The sequence below is a fragment of the Onychostoma macrolepis genome, chromosome 01 (assembly GCF_012432095.1).
Source record: "Onychostoma macrolepis isolate SWU-2019 chromosome 01, ASM1243209v1, whole genome shotgun sequence".
Lineage (NCBI taxonomy): Eukaryota > Metazoa > Chordata > Actinopteri > Cypriniformes > Cyprinidae > Onychostoma > Onychostoma macrolepis.
The window spans coordinates 12,185,919-12,203,562 of NC_081155.1; the positions used below are offsets into that span (position 1 = coordinate 12,185,919).

At 37.8% G+C, this 17,644-nt stretch overlaps 1 protein-coding gene across 5 annotated transcripts in view; it reads right to left on the reverse strand.

Annotated features, from left to right (window-relative positions):
* The window catches only part of inpp4b (inositol polyphosphate-4-phosphatase type II B), a 195,730-nt gene that overhangs the window by 8,387 nt on the left and 169,699 nt on the right, over positions 1–17,644 (reverse strand). For all 5 annotated transcript variants that reach the window (XM_058785577.1, XM_058785660.1, XM_058785500.1 and 2 more), the window contains 5 exons: positions 13,108–13,234; positions 12,084–12,224; positions 11,873–11,970; positions 10,589–10,701; positions 5,818–5,972 (listed from right to left, as the gene is read on the reverse strand). In XM_058785577.1, coding sequence (XP_058641560.1) covers positions 5,818–5,972; positions 10,589–10,701; positions 11,873–11,970; positions 12,084–12,224; positions 13,108–13,234 — 634 coding nt within the window. The remainder of the gene's footprint in view (positions 1–5,817; positions 5,973–10,588; positions 10,702–11,872; positions 11,971–12,083; positions 12,225–13,107; positions 13,235–17,644) is intronic.

Consider the following 17,644-nt stretch of genomic DNA (forward strand, 5'->3'; position numbering starts at 1 on the left):
GAGGAAAAATAAATACTGAACAACATTCAAAAATGAATAATCGTTTGAAAGGGGAGAACTTTCAGTTTAGCATTTCCTTTAGCATTTTTTTAATTATTTCCCCCAACATTCGTTTAATTTATTTAATTATTTATTTTCTCGCACATTTAATTATTTATATGTGGATTTATATATTTATTTGCACATTTGTTTATTTATTTATATATTTATGGCGCAGCAGATGGCAGCCATGGTTTGTCGGTGCTTGGTACTTGTTCTTTTTTTGTTTGTTTGTCCTGTCTTAAGCAACTTTTTCCCGATCAGCTTTACTAGAAACGAACTCCTGGACATCAGAAACAGCACACCAAATAACTTTCTGCCTACATTTGAGCAGTCAGACCTTTTACTGGACATTTTAATCGGAGGAGCTGCGTTCATATACAAGCGCTCCAGGCGACCCAGGCGAGGGAAGCGCGCTCGTGAAACTCCGACAGCGGCGGTTTAGGACTCCGCTGCCGAGCATTCATCTGGCGAATCTCCGCTCCCTGGCAAATAAATCAGACGAACTACAACTCCTCACCCGCACAAACAAGGACTTTTTAAACTCCGCTGCGCTTTGCTTCACGGAAACCTGGCTGAACGGAGCCATCCCAGACAGCGCGCTTCATCTAACGGGCTTCCAGCTGTTCAGAGCAGACCGCGTCACCGAGTCCTCGGGGAAAACGAGAGGCGGTGGATTATATTTTTATATCAACGAAGGCTGGTGTACAGACGTGACAGTTTTAAAGAAGATGTGCTGCCCAAATTTGGAAGCTCTCTTTATTAACTGCAAGCCTTTTTATTCACCGCGGGAGTTTTCCTGGTTTATTCTGGTGAGTGTGTACATTACTCCTGACGCGCGCGTGAGCGCGGCGCTAGAACTACTGGCCGATCAAATCACACACACAGAGCAGCGTTATCCGGACTCTTTCATCATCATTCTCGGTGATTTTAATAAAGCTAATCTCACCCGTGAACTGCCTAAATATAGACAGCACATCACATGCCCCACCAGAGACAGAAATATACTGGACCACTGCTACACTGTCTTAAAGGATGCATATCACTCTGTTCCCCGTGCAGCGCTGGGACTCTCTGATCACTGTTTGGTTCATCTTCTACCAGCCTACAGGCAGAAACTCAAATCTGCTAAGCCTGTAGTAAAAACTGTAAAGAGATGGACTTCTGAAGCAGAGCAAGTTTTACAGGCCTGCTTCAAACTTACTGATTGGAGTGTTTTTGAGGCTGCAGCTACTGATCTGGACGAGCTTACTGACACCGTGACGTCCCCACATCAGTTTCTGTGAGGACGTGTACCCACCAGGACTTATTTAACATTTAACAATGACAAACCTTGGTTCAGTGCAAAACTCAAACAGCCGCCAGGCCAAAGAGGACGCCTACAGGAGTGGGGACAAAGCCTTGTACAAACAGGCCAAATACACACTGAATAGGGAGATAAGAGTGGCAAAATTAAACTACTCTGGAAAGCTAAAAAAACAGCTTTCAAGCAATGACTCTACATCAGTGTGGAAAGGCCTGAAAGCCATCACCAGCTACAAGAGCCCATCCCCCAGCACTGAGGCCAATCAACAACTGGCTGAAGACCTGAACGAGTTTTACTGCAGGTTTGAAAAGACTGGTCTGACACCCCACACCCTCCCCTCCCTCCCCCACTGTTTCTCAGCCTGTACTCAAGATCTGTGAAGATGATGTATGCAAAGTCTTCAGAAAGCAGAAGATAAGGAAAGCCAAAGGCCCAGACGGTGTCTCTCCAGCCTGCCTCAAAGCCTGTGCTGTCCAGCTATCATCCATCTTCACATTGATCTTTAACAGATCACTAGAGCTGTGTGAAGTCCCCTCCTGCTTCAAATGTTCCACCATCATCCCTGTACCCAAGAAACCAAAAATCACAGGACTTAATGACTACAGACCTGTTGCCTTAACGTCTGTGGTCATGAAGTCATTTGAGAGACTGGTGTTGGCCCACCTGAAGGACATTACTGGACCCCCTACAGTTTGCTTACCGAGCAAACAGATCTGTGGATGATGCAGTTAATATGGGACTGCACTACATCCTGCAACATCTGGACAAACCAGGGACTTATGCAAGGATCTTGTTTGTGGACTTCAGCTCCGCTTTCAACACCATCATCCCAGACACCCTTCAGAACAAACTTACCCAGCTCTCTGTACCCACCTCCATCTGTCAGTGGATTACCAGCTTCCTGACAGACAGGCAGCAGCTAGTGAGGCTGGGAAAACACACATCCAGCACCCGCACCATCAGCACTGGAGCTCCTCAGGGCTGCATTCTCTCCCCACTGCTCTTCTCCCTCTACACAAATGACTGCACCTCTAAAGACCCCTCTGTCAAACTCCTGAAGTTTGCAGACGACACCACAGTCATCGGCCTCATCCACGACGGCGACGAGTCCGATTACAGACAAGAGGTTGAGCAGCTGGCTGTCTGGTGCAGTCACAACAACCTGGAGCTGAACACGCTCAAAACTGTGGAGATGATAGTGGACTTCAGGAGAAACCCCCCTCCTCTCCCCCCACTCACCATCATGAACAGCACTGTGGCTGCAGTGGAGTCATTCAGGTTCCTGGGCACCACCATCTCTCAGGACCTGAAGTGGGACAATCACATTGACTCCATCGTGAAAAAGGCCCAGCAGAGGTTGTACTTCCTTCGTCAGCTGAAAAAGTTCAACCTGCCACAGGAGCTGCTGAAACAGTTTTATTCAGCTGTTATTGAGTCGGTTCTGTGCTCCTCCATAACTGTCTGGTTTGGGTCAGCCAGCAAATCAGATTTAAGAAGACTTCAACGGACTGTTAGGACAGCAGAAAAGATCATTGGTGTGCAACTCCAGAGTGAAGAAACGGGCAGGTAACATCATCAAAGACCCCTCTCACCCCGGACACAACTTGTTTGCACTTCTCCCTTCAGGCAGATGCTACAGATCTCTGTGCACTAGAACATCTAGGCATAAAAACATTTTTTTCCCCCATGCCATCTCCAGCTTAAATAGCTAACACGTGGATCATTACCTGTGTTCTGTAATTCATTCTCCATCTTTAATTATTGCCTCCCTCTCAAGTATTATGTAAATACACATACATATGTTTATCTATACAGCTGTATATAGAGTAAATAATGCACAAATCTGTACATAAATCTACTGTTCCAGATTCATACTTATTATTATTATTATTATTATTATTATTATTAGGATTATTATCCATTGTTAAGTCTTACCATTTAAATGTTTTTTTTCTGTTCTCATGTCACATGTGTATGTATGTATGTACCAGGAGCACCTTAAAACCACAACAAATTCCTCGTGTGTTTGCGCACACCTGGCGAATAAAGCTAAATCTGATTCTGATTTATTTATGTATTATTTTGTGGATTTATTTGCGTATTTATTTATTGTTTTTGCAGGTTTGGTCCTCCATACGCTGTAAGTTTTGGGAGTTCATTTTTATTCCATCTCCTAATCTGAAAAGTCTGTCTTGCAGAGATTTAATAAAAATTAGCTCCTAAAACTTGCTGCCAGATTCTGGAAGATAAATTCTTCAAACAGTGGCACAAGAGGATGTGATGCTGGTCCTTCCAAGAGTCACTCACAACTTATCTGTCCATAAAGCCTATAAAAAAATCAGTCTTCATGTATTTCACAACACATCAGCATGTTATTCTTAAGTGAGGGTCATTTTTTAGGATTTTTTACCCAAGCAGTCTCTGAGAACCTGACACCTTGTAATTCTGGAGACTCCAGGAAGGTTGCAGGATAGGGATTTCGCCTAGGGCGTCAAAATAGCTAGAAACGGCTCTGTCCCCAGTCTTATGAAAGTGACGATGATGGCACGGTTCTGAGGTTGTATATTGTTCTATTACTCTGCTTGGGGTTTAGTTTTAGTGTATGCTCGAATTTGTGTATTATTCATTTATGATTATTATCTTTTACCATTTACTCATGATCATTCTTATATTATGCACTGGTTTATGATTATTCTTCTTTAATGTTTATTTTTGATTATCACTATTCTTTTATGTATTTACCTATGATTATTGTCATTATTATTGATATCAGCTGCATACCAACAATAAACAGTTGTATTGCTTGATTAGTATGGTGTACAAGCCTTTTATTGGCACCTTCTCTTGCTGATTAGAACCACACTTGTCTCACATCTGTTTTGAAAACAGAAACCATACTAAAACAGTGCCATAAACTAAATTTATTTTTTCCAGGCCTTGAATCCATATGCCTGAAATTCAAGTAGCCTACTTTCAAGAAGCGTGGTAACCCTGTCTACAGTTCTTTTTATTGATAGTGTTGCAGTGCATTCTGGTATTGCCTTTATCTTTTAACAAAAATCCTTTATCAAATTCCTTTAAAACCAATATTAAACAAATTACATTTTAAATTAATAACATTTCACTATTTTTTAACTTTGCTTGTTGCACTGCATTCTGATATTGCATTCTCTTTATACATAAGCATAATCTCGTTGAACGATACATGCTGGCCAAATGAAAGCATCTCATTAGGCACTATTAATTACAGTGAGAGCAGTTTGGAACAGTTCTGTGTAGACCGATTATAACGTTTAAAAACAGAGCCTTTGTTTGGGAACAGTCACTAGAGTATGTGTGTAGTGTGGGCCGCAAATATGTGCAGCTAACAGGGAATATTTCCAGCTGTTCCACATGACTTCTTATAAAGCCTCGTCATCTGTATGTATGCATTCAGCTTGAACAGGAAGGAATGTTTCACCTATTTTAGCTTCTGTATCAATTAATCTTCACCCATAATTTACACTGGCTTGGATTTCAACCAAACTGTGAGGGCTCTGTTTCAGAACAAACATACTATGTTATTTTAATGAAACATAGGTGAATGATTTTTGTGCACAACACAATCAGATGCACTGGTATTGGGTTAACATCCAAGACAGGCTTTATTATCAGCATTAGATGCTAAATGTTAAGTGTAAAGGAATAGTTCACACAAAAATTAAAATGTGCTGAAAATGTTCTTACCCTCAGGTCATCCAAGATATAGATGAGACTGTTTCTTCATCAGAACAAATCTGGAGAAATGTAGCATTTCATCACTTGCTCACCAGTGGATCCTCTGCAGTGAATGGGTGCCGTCAGAATGAGAGTCCAAACAGCTGATCAAAACATCACAATAATCCACAAGAAATACACACCTCCAGTCCAGTCCATCAATTAATGTTGTGTGAAGTGAGAAGCTGCGTGTTTGTAAGAAACAAATCCATCATTAAGGCATTTTAACTTAAGCTTCTGGGTAAAATACGAGTCCATTGTTACGCTCTTTTTGCTTTTAAATGGTGCTTGATCTGTGCATATTTTCTGTGCTGATTCAGACAAGATGACTTTTTCACTAAAACAACCAATATTATGGACAGAGCATTTCAGCTGGAAACAATGGTTTGAAATTAAAAACATCTTATACATTATGCAGCTTTTCACAAGACTTGTTGGACTGGAGTGGTGTGGATTACTTGTGTATTATTGTGATGTTTATATCAGCTGTTTGGACTATCATTCTGACGGCACCCATTCACTGCAGAGGATCCATTGCTGAGCAAGTGATGTAAAGCAACATTTCTCCAAATCAGATGAAGAAACAAACTCATCTACATCTTAGATGGCCTGAGTGCGAGTAAAGTTTCAGCAAATTGTCACATCTGGGTGAACTTTTCCTATAATGCAAGCACATATGAGGAGAACAGATCTGTGCAGAAATGGCTGGCGCTTACCTCCGCATGCAGTCCAGAGCTCGCACAAAGTAATCTTTATTGAGCTGGTGCTCGTCCCTCAGCAGAGAGCACTGCTCCAGTGTCACTGACATGGATGTCCTGTCTTTGGCACTTTTACAGCTGGTGAAGCGGATACCATTCATCCGTCGACAGATCTGAGGAGACATGTGACGGATGGAATTGTTTTTACTTTCACTTCCTTTAATTAAAGGGGTAAGTGATAATTTTTATATATATATATATATATATACAGTATCTCACAGAAGTGAGTTCACCCCTCACATTTTTGTAAATATTTTATTATATCTTTTCATGTGACAACACTGAAGAAATGACACTTTGCTACAATGTAAAGTAGTGAGTGTACAGCTTGTATAACAGTGTAAATTTGCCGTCCCCTCAAAATAACTCAACACACAGCCATTAATGTCTAAACCGCTGGCCACAAAATTGAGTACACCCCTAAGTGAAAATGTCCAAATTGGGCCCAATTAGCCATTTTCTCTCGCCATGGTCGACCAAAGAAGTTGAGTGCACGTGCTCCGCGTCATATCCAGAGGTTGTGTTTGGGAAATAGACATGATAACTACCCCAAACACACCTCCAAGACGACCACTGTCTTGGAGGAGAAGCTGAGGGTAAAGGTGATGGACTGGCCAAGCATGTCTCCAGACCTAAACCCTATTGAGCATCTGTGGGGCATCCTCAAACAGAAGGTGGAGGTGCGCAAGGTCTCTAACATCCACCAGCTCTGTGATGTCGTCATGGAGGAGTGAAAGAGGACTCCAGTGGCAACCTGTGAAGCTCTGGTGAACTGCATGCCCAAGAGGGTTAAGGCAGTGCTGGAAAATAATGGTGGCCACACAAAATATTGACACTTTGGGCCCAATTTGGACATTTTCACTTAGGGGTATACTCACTTTTGTGGCCAGCGGTTTAGACATTAATGGCTGTGTGTTGAGTTATTTTGAGGGGACAGCAAATTTACACTGTTATACAAGCTGTACACTCACTACTTTACATTGTAGCAAAGTGCATTTCTTCAGTGTTGTCACATGAAAAGATAATAAAATATTTACAAAAATGTGAGGGGTGTACTCACTTCTGTGAGATACTGTGTGTGTGTGTGTATATATGTGTATATATATATATATTTTAGTGGTGTCACAATTAGCGTGGTAACGCAGGCGATTAATTTTTACAGTTTAATGCGAGAAATATTTAAGGCAATTAACACAGGTGCGGAGCTAAGGTTGGCCACCCCTCTCACAACTGCTGTTTCTGTCACTTTTTCTCTTGACAAGAAGTGCATTTATTCAGTCTCCGAGCATCTTTACGTGCACTTGCCAGGCGCGAGTCAAACGAGCGTGGTAACGGTACTGTGCTTGCAGAGCGTGCTCTTCCATTGCATGCACAAAGGTGCCGGTGTTCTGAAATATTCGGTGTCTGAGATTTTCGGTGACGCTGGGCGGAGCAAACATGAATATTCATGAGTTTCCTGTTTTGCGTTAAAGCGCCACTGAAAATATCAGTGCACTCTAGGATCATCACCGCACGGAAAGTTTTACGTAATGTAATTGTTTCAGCGACAGTGGCGATCTAGCTCATTTAGCTATTTTTTTTTTAGCTTTTGAAGTTTTGTTTATCTGAGCACAATAGTTTGTAGATTGTATATGTTATGTTTGATTTCATGATTACAGCAACTGATTTGCGTGCCTGTCATTAGGATATACCATTAACATGTGTTATAAACCCTTTCCAGGGTCTTTTAAAGTTTTGTTTGATAACTTGTACACAAATATCTAAGGTGGCATAAAACTGTTAAAAACACAGTACTGGTAGCCTTCTTTCGTTGGTTCGAGCTTTCCCACTAAATCCATCCCCACAATATCCCAAGGCTGTGCCACCTAATAAACATTCATGTTTAATATATAAAATTGCTGTAACAAAAATATTCCTTGTTTTTCATAAAAACATGAATTACCATGATAGGGGTATATTCTGTTGAGTTCTTCAGAGAACATTGCTTTTTTTGACAAGCAGCACAGTGTTTGACCTAAAATATATGATCAAAATCAGTTTTGATGGAATAATAGATGTATGAAAACATGACGAAGGATTCACATATTAAACTCACCCATTTTTTTATGTCCACAGACATACCAGGCCAATAAAAGCGCTTGCTTATGGCATTCAGGGTTTTTTGAATGCCACAGTGAGCACCTATTGGGCTGCTGTGGAGCTCTTCAAAAATTTCTTGGGCACTTTTTCCTTGCTGACCACTTTTGCCAAAGTACCTTCTTTTTTTAATATAATACAAAGCTTCATCTAAAAAGTATACAAATCATTATAAACAACCAGTGAAGCCACTAAATCCAGATGTACATTTTACATTACTTACTTTCAAAAATGAAGCTTTTAGCTCTTCTTAGAAATATGAATTTGTCATGTCTGGAAAGACCCTGAGGTATCTTTCCAAATCTTTTAAAGTCTGTCAGTGCTTTGAATTTAGCCTCATCCATCTTCAACACAACAGTGCAAAATCTAATAAATGAGTCTTATATATAATTGGTCATTACATGTAATTGTGCACCACTGGTCTCTGTCATCTAGCCATTCAGTCAATAGAATAGAATAGAAATAGAGGGGGGGAGGGGGGTAGAAAATGTGGTCCATCGGCGATTAAAGGGTTAGGTTATGTTGTCTTCTCTAAACACACATTTGCGATTAAAACTAGCACCAAAATAACCTGCTGTCTTTATTGTATTCATAAATGCTAAATATCTACATAATGACTTTATCTTTTATCATCACACCATGTTTCTAACCATTTGGAGCACTGTGTTAAGAATGATTATATTACAATTTATATATATTACAAAAACATGAATTTATTACTAAAGTTGGGTTGATGTTATATAAGCTACCAACTGAGCAAACAATATGAAACACCACAGAATGATCACAACTGAAACTTTATTATGTCAACAACAGCAAAGATAAATTTATATCAGTTATTAACTGTTTTAAAGATTGTCTAAATAAATTAGGTACATAAACAAAAATGTTTGTTGGCTCAGTAAGTTGGAGTGTATCCTCAGGCACATCAACAATTTAATAGCTGTAATAATTAAACATAACATACCACACAATCTACAAACTATTGTGCTTAAATTAACAGTAGCCTAAATACCTGCTGAACTTCATCACACTTTGAAGCATTTCTTTTTCTGAAAACATAGTCAATATTTTCAGTGGCGCTTTAACGCGAAACAGGAAACTCATGAATATTCATGTATGCTCCGCCCAGCGTCACCGAAAATCTCAGACACCGAATATTTCAGAACACGCTGTAGTGTGCCCTGTATCATTTCATATCAAAGCGAAATAAACTACGAGCATGCAATGTTGTGGTCAGTTAAGTCATGATGTTACCAAAAAGGCGATTAAAGCTGCCTTAAAACTGTGCTTGGTTGCGTGCATGTAGCCTAATCTATTTTATATGAGTCACATTTAAGAACTGTCTCTAAAATGGTTTTCAAAACTTTCCTGGAGCAGCCCAGCACTGTCTCCCTCATCTAACACACCTGATTCAACTCGTCAGCTCATTAATAGAGACTTTAAGACCTGAAGTGTGTCACAAAAGGTGATGAGAGTTGAGAGAAAATACGATGCGTGTCAGATCCGCGTCACGTTCAGCAGCGACAGCTCTTAAAGAAATAACAGCCAAAACAACCTAATAACCAGCTGCTGTGATGTCTGTTCATCAAAGGACAAAGAAAAAAAAGAGAGGAAAAAATAACTTTTATAGCTTTAAGGATTCATCTATATTTGATTTAGTGTTTGATAACTTCAATTACAATTTCTGTATATTTCTGCTGAAAGGCACAGGTAAATATGACATTTATAATAATGGGTTTATGTGAAGATTGTTTTAAGTTTAAGAGTTAAGCTATTTTTTAAAAGTTTAATAAATGTTAAAATTGATATCTCTCAATTATACTGTAATGTTGAATTGCTATAGTCAATAGGTAAATATTGGGGGGGGCAGTTTTATAGAGAAATCAGTATTGCTATCAGTGATACTGGCCTTCAGTCATGAAAAAAAGAAGCTATTAAACAAATATTAAAAAATATACTGTCTTTATGTTGTTTGTACATTAATTTGAAGATTGAATGTGAAATTATTGCAATATAAAAGTATATTTAAAAACTTTAATGTTAGGGGGAATTAATTGCGATTAATTTCAGAAAAATGTGCGATTAATTAGTAAATTTGTTTTAATCGATTGACAGCACTAATATATATTAATATATATATATATTCAACAAGTCCACATTAAATTTTATATATATATAAAATTTTATATTTAATGCATTTTTACACTAAATATAAAAAAAATATGTATTTTTGTATATACTTTTATATATTTTTAATGCATTTTTTAATGCATCAAAAATACAGTATTATTTGAAGAATAGAAAGTTCAAAAGAACACCATTCTTTAAAAAAAAAAAAAAAAAACAATCCACCTTTTTTGTACCCCTTTCTTACCCACAAACATTTCAATGGTTGCATATGTATTGGCCACATTATATAAGCCAGTAATTACTCTCTTGAAACCATTGAGGAATCAGATTAAAATCTCTTTGATCTCCTGACCGTAACATTGTTCTGAATGCTTGTTCTGCAACCTAATGGTTGATAATTGTGAGGTTACGAAACAAACTATACACACTTCCTGCACAGACTCCATGACCTCAAACTCACCATTCCCGCAAGCCACAGGATCTCCACATTCTTTCTCTTCTTGGTTACTACATTCTGGCCGAGGGTGTCGAGCAGTTCCTTGATGTCTGTCTGTGTCTGAAAACATGGCAGGCCTTCGGAAAGAAGAGACCAAAAGAGCAGACACTTGAGATGTCATGCATCAACGGGTTTAAAGAGGGCTTGTTTGTCCCTGTATTGACAAGCACTAAAGATGAGATCGAAAAGTCTGGGGACATGTTATTTTTCTGATAAACAGAGAGATGGAAAGAAGACAAGATGTGACACGCTGCGATGCAGCTTGGCATTCGTCTGCTGGGAGCATTCATCATCCGGAGCCGTCACGCTCCATAGACGTGATTGACATATCAGAGAACAATAAATTCCTGCACTCAAATCGTTCAACCACGAGAAGCTGCACTCGACACAAACACTGCACAAGTGTCGCATCAATGCCCATCGTCAGAAGTTGGTCTAAAAAAACTAAATCAGTCGACTGTAGGATCTTTTTGTTTGTTTTGTTTTTGTTTTCAGAAATAACAAAACAAGTGATAAATGTAGACTTCAATATGAAAATATATTAAAACATTTTCCTGATTTGATTTAAATCTCTTTATCAGCCCTATCTCTTTATGTATATATATATACACACACACACACACACACACACATGCTCTTAATTAAAAAAAAAAAAAAAAAAATTGAAAAATCTTTTCTAACATTATAAATATCTAGTATAAATGTAGCAATTTTTGATAAAAGTCCCATTATATTAAAATTTAAATCATTTTTTTTTCTTACAGTTATAGTAGATATGACATGACAGTCTCATTATTAATCTTTTTTATTATGGGTGAATCTCAGTTCATCCTCAAAATTAAAAGAAATAAATGAGAAATTAGTAATAAGAATGTTGAGGAATAGTATGAATGTTGCATAAATGTTTACTTCTCAATGTTTTTGTTTATTTATACATACATGTGTGTATTTTTATTCTCTGATTTTTTTATTGTCTGTGTGTTGTTGTCTCTGTGTACTGGAAGCTTGTGACACTAAAACAAATTCCTTGTATTTGCAAACATACTTGGCAATAAAGCTCTTTCTAACTTCTGACAAAAAAAGTAAAAAGTTTTTTTTGTTTTTTTTTACTTTAATATCAACATCAACCATTTTTGCAGTACACAATACCTAGTTTCTAAATAAACTGTTTCCAATGTTTGAATAAAAGTAACTGATGAATGACTAAATGCAATATAAAAAGCTCAGTTTCTTGAATGATGAACTTACATTCAGACGACACCGTGTTGGTTAAGGATTTATAGTAACCTTCTAGAATCTCGAAGTTCTTCTGGTTAATTCTCTCCTGTAAAGATATGTCACCAAATCTGAGAGGGAGACACACAGAGAGCACAAGCATCATGTTCCAGCTCAGACACGCTTCACCGAGCATTAACGCTTGTAGGGATTGTATTTCATTTCTATCAGTCAGTGCTTGTACCTCTCAGCGATGGTTTGTTGCTCGTTTATGCCCACATTGAAGAGCACGGGGAACACGCGTAGCGGCTTGCCCTCGCGCAGCTCATCCGGGAGCGTTTGGAAGGCATGATGTGGGAGAGGCACCTCGACAGTGTAATGGTCTCTGGGACAAAAACAGGTTACATTTCAAAACTCTGTCAACTCCAGCATGTTCCCACAGCTTCCATGGGAAAATTCCTGACTTGTTTTGAAACTCCTTTTAGAGCACTACCATTCCCCAAGTTTGGGGTCAGTAAGATTTTGCGATGGTTTTTAAAAGATGTTTCATTTGCTCATCAAGGCTGCATTTCTTTGATCCAAAACACAGTAAAAACAGTAATGTTGTGAAATATCACTACAATTTAAAATAACTGCTTTTTGTGTGAATATATTGTAAAATGTAATTTATTCCTATGATCAAAGCTGTATTTTCAGCATCATTCCTCCAGTCTTCAGTGTCACATGATCCTTCAGAAATCACTCTAAAATGCTGATTTGCTGCTCAAGAAACATTTCTGATTATTAATTTCAATGTTGAAAACAGTTGTGCAGCTTCATATTTTTGAGGAAACTGTGGCATATTATAACATTGTAACATTATAAATGTATTTACTGTCAGTCTCGATCCAGTTAATGCATTCATGCTGAATAAAAGTATTAAAATACCCTAGCAAAATTCTTTCTTCAATAACTTACTAACAATAAAATTCTATATATTAATTATTTAATTAAAATAGTTATTTATATTTAATTTTAATAATATAATTAATACAAAAATGTTAAAAATATTAAAAATGTAAAATAAATAAATAAGTTATTTAATATTTTAGATCAGTACATAACTGGAAAATATGAGTGATTTGAATATTTATTTCCATTACTTTTTTATTTTGTTTTTAATCATTTTTGTCTTTATTATATAGGACGGTAAAGAATTGACAGTAAGTGATATGAGAGATAGAAAGAGACATGTATGCTTGTATGTGTGTGTGAGGGGTCTCTCTCACCGTCTACCGCTGACGGTGGGCTGCAGGCTGACAGCTTCCTCAGACGCCGCCTCTGTGATTCTGAAGGTCACTCTGTGCAGGTCACTGATCCCCACCTCCATGTCCTCCAGCATCCCTATTTCCTCACCTGAGTGACAAACATCTGTGTTACTACAGCATGCCAGCTATCTACATGAGGAAATACTACAGACTTCTTCTGACTAAATAAAGATGCAATTCTGTTCTAAAACTTAAAATTGCCATGCAATACAAGCACCCAAATGCATATTGTACAAATGTATAAATACATCTATTGTATACAGTTGTACAGACGTTGGATTGGTGTAGTGGGTAATATCATTTGGTTGATTTAATAAATCATTGCATTATCTTCAATTTATCTTTATGTTGTCTATATTCTCTAGGTTGTATATCAGTTTAGTATAAGTTCTGCAGTGATTAGTACAAGCCGTGGGTGAAATGGGTGATTTCCAAAAAGGACAAATCACAGGAGCCCGTTTAGCAGGAGCGCCTGTATACTTAAGAGCCCAGATGTTTGGTCTTTAATAATGACTACACAAGCAAAGCATGGCAAGACTTCATCAGTGAAGAACAATGGTGGGAGAAAACCAAAAGTGAAAGATAGGAACCACTGACTGTGTCCAAACAACACAGAACTACTATAGCAATGTGAAGGCAAACCTCACACAAAACCCGACCACAAAGCCACCATCCATGAAAAAGCTGGGAAACTGAACACATGACTATAACATTTGGTAATGCCATGCTCGACCAGTTAAGCTCACGTAAAAATAACTGGTTTATAAGAATGTTGTCTCTAACTTCAAGGTTATAGTTAACTGAAACTAAAACTAAAACAAAAACAAAAAAAAATCTTAAAATAAAACAAATGTTAACTAAATATACAGTATATATATACACACACACACACACACACACAAATAAAATGATTTATTTATTTATTTTTAAATTTTCATTTTAACGATGCACTAAAATAAATATGAAGTAAAAATGAATAAAACTACACAGGAATATAAAACTAATAAAAATGACTTATAAATGACTAAAAAATAAAATAGAAAATAGAAAGATAAAACTAATTCAAAATGTTAATAAAAACTACAATAACACCGCCTAACTACCCTGTTTGACCAGGAATGTTGATCGTGGAACACGCTGTACCTCTTACGCACCTCTATCTTAAGGCACAGGCATTGTATCATAACCAACATAATTCTCTAAACATTACCTGGGATCACAGTTGACACAGTAATCTCCCCACTGGCATTACCTCAACATATTAACTTTCTCTGAGTGCAGCAAACAATCGCAGTCATTCATGAGTCATTCAAACACACTTCATCAAACAAAAACAACAGCCTCCAGCACTTCACACTGCAAGAACGGTGAACTGAGGTCAAAACCCGCATCGTGTTAAGATGCATGTTCAAGCACTTTACTGTAATCTGCGATCTAAGGCACGCGCACAGCTGTAAGTGTGTATATTTCAAAGTTTGGTTGCTGCAGGAAACAACAATCATACGCAGAGAACTAAAGTGTAAAATGAAGCATTAAGCCACTCGAGGCTGAATTACAGTCATTTTACCACAGTTACGGAGTGCCAAAACAGTAGTAAGTTAACGCACAGTCTTGAGTGGCTTATTGTTTTTATAAAACAGTTCAAACTGATTATCCATCCTGTTCGCTTACAAGATCTCCCATTTTCAGGTATTTCAAAATCCTTAAAGAAAACTTATGGACCAATTATTGAATATTCACTTGATGCATGGAAAAAGGTTGAGAAAATTACGGGTGGCCCTTTTTTTATATACTAAGACAACTCCACTATGGCATAATAATCGTTTATGCACTGGTAACAAACCCTTTGTTTCTAAAGCCTGGTCTGATGCTAGTGTTCATACATTGAATGATATTTATTTAAAGATGTTTTACTGCTTCTAAGAATCTTGCACATCAGATGATACATTATAAATGTATCAATAGGGCCTATATCACTCCAGTGTTCTATACAAGATGAAGGTTAGATCTGATCCTTACTGTCATTTATGTAATAAATAGTAGGCTCTTATTTGCACATGTTTTGGGAATGTCCAGTGGTGTTCTTTCGGATTTCCTGCATTTAGATATACCTCGAGATGCCCTACTTTTTCTATTGTTAGATGATTCCATTCTCCAGCTGAATGCTCATCAAAAAAGGACCTTATCAGCTGCAAGTACTGCTGCCAAAAATACTATTTTGAAGTTATGGATAGAACCATCCACTACCACAACTTTTACTTGGCTATCATCCTTCAGAGACATTGTCTTGCTGGAGGGTACCACTGCCAGGCTCAACGGCGCAAAGGACAACACCATTCAGAGTTGGACAAATATTGCTGTAATGTTGCTAGATAGGCTGAAACAAGTGGATGGCTTCATGGCATCTGTTTGTACATAGTTCTTTTGAACTGTGAACTGTGATATGTTTCTGAAGTGAATCATCATAATCATAAAAAAAAAAAAAAAATCACAGTTGTTTAAATCACAATTCACATGGCACAATGCGAAAGCAGACTTCATTCGCCCCAATGGAAAGCATATTTACAATGAATTGTTCCCTATCCCCTATGTAGCGCACCATACAGAAAACAGTAATTCTGTAAACAAGTGACTGATTTCAGCTACAACTTCAATGTCTGTTTATAGTTTAGGAGGCGGGACACTTCGGATTGTAGAGAGCATTTGATTGGACAAAGTTTGAATAGAAGCTGAAGTCCAGAGTGATGTCATCAAATTCGTTGATCCACATTGGTGGAAGTCAGAGACTGTAAGTTTGGAAAGCTTATATCGTATAAATTTCATATACAGTGCTGCTGGAAAGTTTGTGAATTTCTGCATAAATATGACCCAAAACATAATCAGATTTTCGCACAAGTCCTGAAAATAGACAAAGAGAACCTAATCAAACAAATGAGACAAAAATATTTTCTTTGTCATTTATTTATTCAGGAAAATGATCCAATATTGCATATCTGTGAGTGGCAAAAGTATGTGAATCTCTTGGATTAGCAGTTAATTTAAAGGTGAAATTAGAGTCCATCTGCGCAGAGGTGTTTTCAGTCAGTGCAATGACTATCAAATGAACAGGGATCTATCAAAGTCTGATCATGATTGTGGAAGTGAAAAGGCTAGAAAAGGTTACAAAACCGTCTCTAAAGAGTTTGCACTCCACAAATTCACAGTCAGACAGATTGTGTACAAATGGAGGAAATTCAAGACCACTGTTACCTTCCTGAGAAGTGGTCGACCAACAAAGATCACTCCAAAGCAGAACGTGTAATAGTCTGCGAGGTTGCAAAAGTTCCCAGGTTAAACTTCTAAGCAACTAGAGACCTTTCTCACATTGGCTAATGTTAATGTTCATGAGCCCACCATCAGGAGAACACTGAGCAACCATGGTGTGCATGGCAGAGCTGCAAGATGAAAGCCACTGTTCTCCAAAAAGAAAACTGCTTGCTAAAGATCATGTGGACAAGCCAGAGGACTATTGGAGGAAGGTTTAATGGGTGGATGAAACTATAATAGAACTTATTGGTTTAAATGAGAAGCTATTATGTTCAGAGAAAAGAACACACTGCATTCCATTTTAAGAATCTAATCCCATCTGTGAAACATGGTGGTGGTAGTATCATGGCTTGGGCCTGTTTTGCTGCGTCTTGGCCAGGACAGCCTGCCATCATTGACGGAACAATGAATTCTGAATTATAGCAGCAAATTCTAAAGGAAAACCTCAGGACATCTGTTTAAGAACAGAGTCTCAAGAGAATGTGGGTCATGCAGCAAGACAACAACCCCAAGCACACAAATCATTCTACCAAAGAATGGTTAAAGAAGAACAAAGTTAATGATTTGGAGCGGCTGAGTCAAAGTCCAGATGTTAATCCAATTAAAATGTTGTGGAAGGACCTCAGCAAGCAGTTCATAGGAGGAAACCCACCAACATAACAGAGTTTAAGTGCTTCTGCACTAAGGAATGGTCTAAAACTCCTACATGTTATTGTGCAGGACTGATCAGCATTTACAATAAACTTTACCTTCAGTTACTGCAGCAAAAGGGGGTCACACCAGATACTCAAAGCAAAGATTCACATACTTTTGCAACGCACAGATATGTTACACTGGATCATTTTTCTCAATAAATGAATGACAAAGAAAATATTTTTCTCTCACTTGTTTGATTCGGTTCTCTGTCTACTTTCAGGACTTAGATGAAAATCTGATGATGTTTTGGGTCATATTTATGAAGAAATATAGAAAATTTTGAAAGGGTTCACACACTTTCAAGCAGCACTATGTGACCCTGGACCACAAAACCAGTCATAAGGGTAAATTTTTTGAAATTGAGATTTATACATCATCTGAAAGCGGAATAAATGCACTTGGTTTGTTATGATAGGACAATATTTGGCCGAGATAAAACTACTTGAAAATCTGGAATCTTGAGGGTGCAAAACAAAATACTTTAAAGTTGTCCAAA